General features: G+C 50.0%; 1 protein-coding gene across 5 annotated transcripts in view; it reads left to right on the plus strand.

The window, feature by feature from the left end:
* Window positions 1–1,691, plus strand: part of Spata18 (spermatogenesis associated 18) — a 42,893-nt gene that overhangs the window by 29,333 nt on the left and 11,869 nt on the right. For all 5 annotated transcript variants that reach the window (XM_023710862.1, XM_023710863.1, XM_023710865.1 and 2 more), the window contains one exon: window positions 1,258–1,528. In XM_023710862.1, coding sequence (XP_023566630.1) covers window positions 1,258–1,528 — 271 coding nt within the window. The remainder of the gene's footprint in view (window positions 1–1,257; window positions 1,529–1,691) is intronic.

Raw genomic sequence — 1,691 nt, forward strand, 5'->3', positions numbered from 1 at the left:
CTGAGGATCAAACCCAAGAGCTTGTACATGTCAGGCAAGAATTCCATCGTGGAATCTCAGTTTTAGAGATTTTCTTCACCAGTGCCCATCCTGAGGGAGAATCCTCTTGGAGTGCCAGTGCTAGGGCAGTGATGTATGTTGAGTTGAGGGATATGGGCAGCAAGAGTCTTTGGCTTGAAACCAGACTGTGTGGGTTGATAATGTAAGAGGTGGTATCCACATTGAAAGAGAGCACTCTATAACATTAAGGTCTTTTTCCCCGAGGCTGGAGACTCCTCAGGGACAACTGTCCATTTTAGTGTGTGGTATTCCTTTTCTCACTTTGTGGACAGCATGTAGGTTGAATGTTCCTGTAAAGTCCCTTCTCCTGACGGCCGATGTGGAGGCAGGCTTCTCCAGCACAGTAGCATGTTTCTCTTTGGAGTCTTGGCATTGCCCTTATTTTCCTAACCCTTCAGCCCCCGGTGTGTCCTAATTCACCTCCCACCACCTGGCCCCATCCCTCTAATGTCACCTGAGTCATTCATCTCTAGGACTTCCCTCCCTCTGTCTGTGCTGTCCTGGTGCTGACTTGTACAGGTTGCCAAGAACTTGAGCCTTTCTGTTACGGTGGGTGTATGTGTGCCCTGGGAATTGGCTCTCTATGAAGGAGAGCTTCTCCACCTCCTGCCACAGCCCGCCAACCAGCCAGTCACGACACCATCTTGCGCAACCTTGACCCTATGCTTTCTTCTATAAAACTTCCTTTGGGGGCTTCATTTCTTTTGTAGTCTGATATTTTATTTTATACTTGGAAGTTGTCTACCTATACCACAAGGCTCATGGGATATGCTGGTGTGGTGTATTAGAAGCACCATAATTTGACTTCTCCTCTCCCTCTGGCTTTTGCCAACTATGTAACTCCAGGGTAGTCTCAGTAATTTCTTAAAACTTCATGTTCCTCATCTGTAAAACAGCCAGCAGTCAAGGCTGGCTCCCCAGGGTTGTTTAAAGTGAGGTACTGTATGAATGAAAGTGTTCTGACAGTCTCGAGTCACTGTGTTGATGCAGAGTTGTGCTTTTCTGTGGCCTCTGGAATCAAGTGCCTGCTGCAGGCCTTTGGGGATGACATCATAGGCAGGCACTTACCCTGCCATGGAGGGTGCTAGCTCCTGTTTGTCATTTGCAGCTTTTGTGGGGTGAAAAACCAGAGTCTGGGAATGACAGGCAGAGTGAGTCCAAGTCTTTCTTCCTTGGGTGATTCTTGCTTACCAACAGGTCAGCCAGGAACCACTCTCGTAGCCCTGAGCCTCAGAGCTACAGTGACAACTACAGCCAGAGCAGGTCTGCCAGCCCGTCCACCGCTGTTGCCAAGGTCAGAAGTCCCTCACCAAATCGGTCCAAGCTGTCCAGTGTGGCTCGCAAGGCTGCCCTCCTGTCCAGGTTCAGCGATGCCTATTCACAAGCCCGCTTGGATGCGCAGTGCCTGCTGCGGCGCTGCATTGACAATGCTGAGACTGTGCAGCGGATCATCTACATTGCTACCGTGGTAGGTGACATGGCTGTGGCCAGACCAGGTATTCCTGGGGGCGGTGGGGACAATAATTTGGTACAGTCATGGTGCAACTTTAAGACTAGAAGACCCTGATGAGGTCACTGAGTGGAGTAATTCTGTAGCCTCCCCCCTTGTTTCCTTTTTCTTCTTCCTGCCT

Source organism: Octodon degus, unplaced genomic scaffold (assembly GCF_000260255.1).
Source record: "Octodon degus isolate 3935 unplaced genomic scaffold, OctDeg1.0 scaffold00019, whole genome shotgun sequence".
NCBI classification, from domain to species: Eukaryota; Metazoa; Chordata; class Mammalia; order Rodentia; family Octodontidae; genus Octodon; species Octodon degus.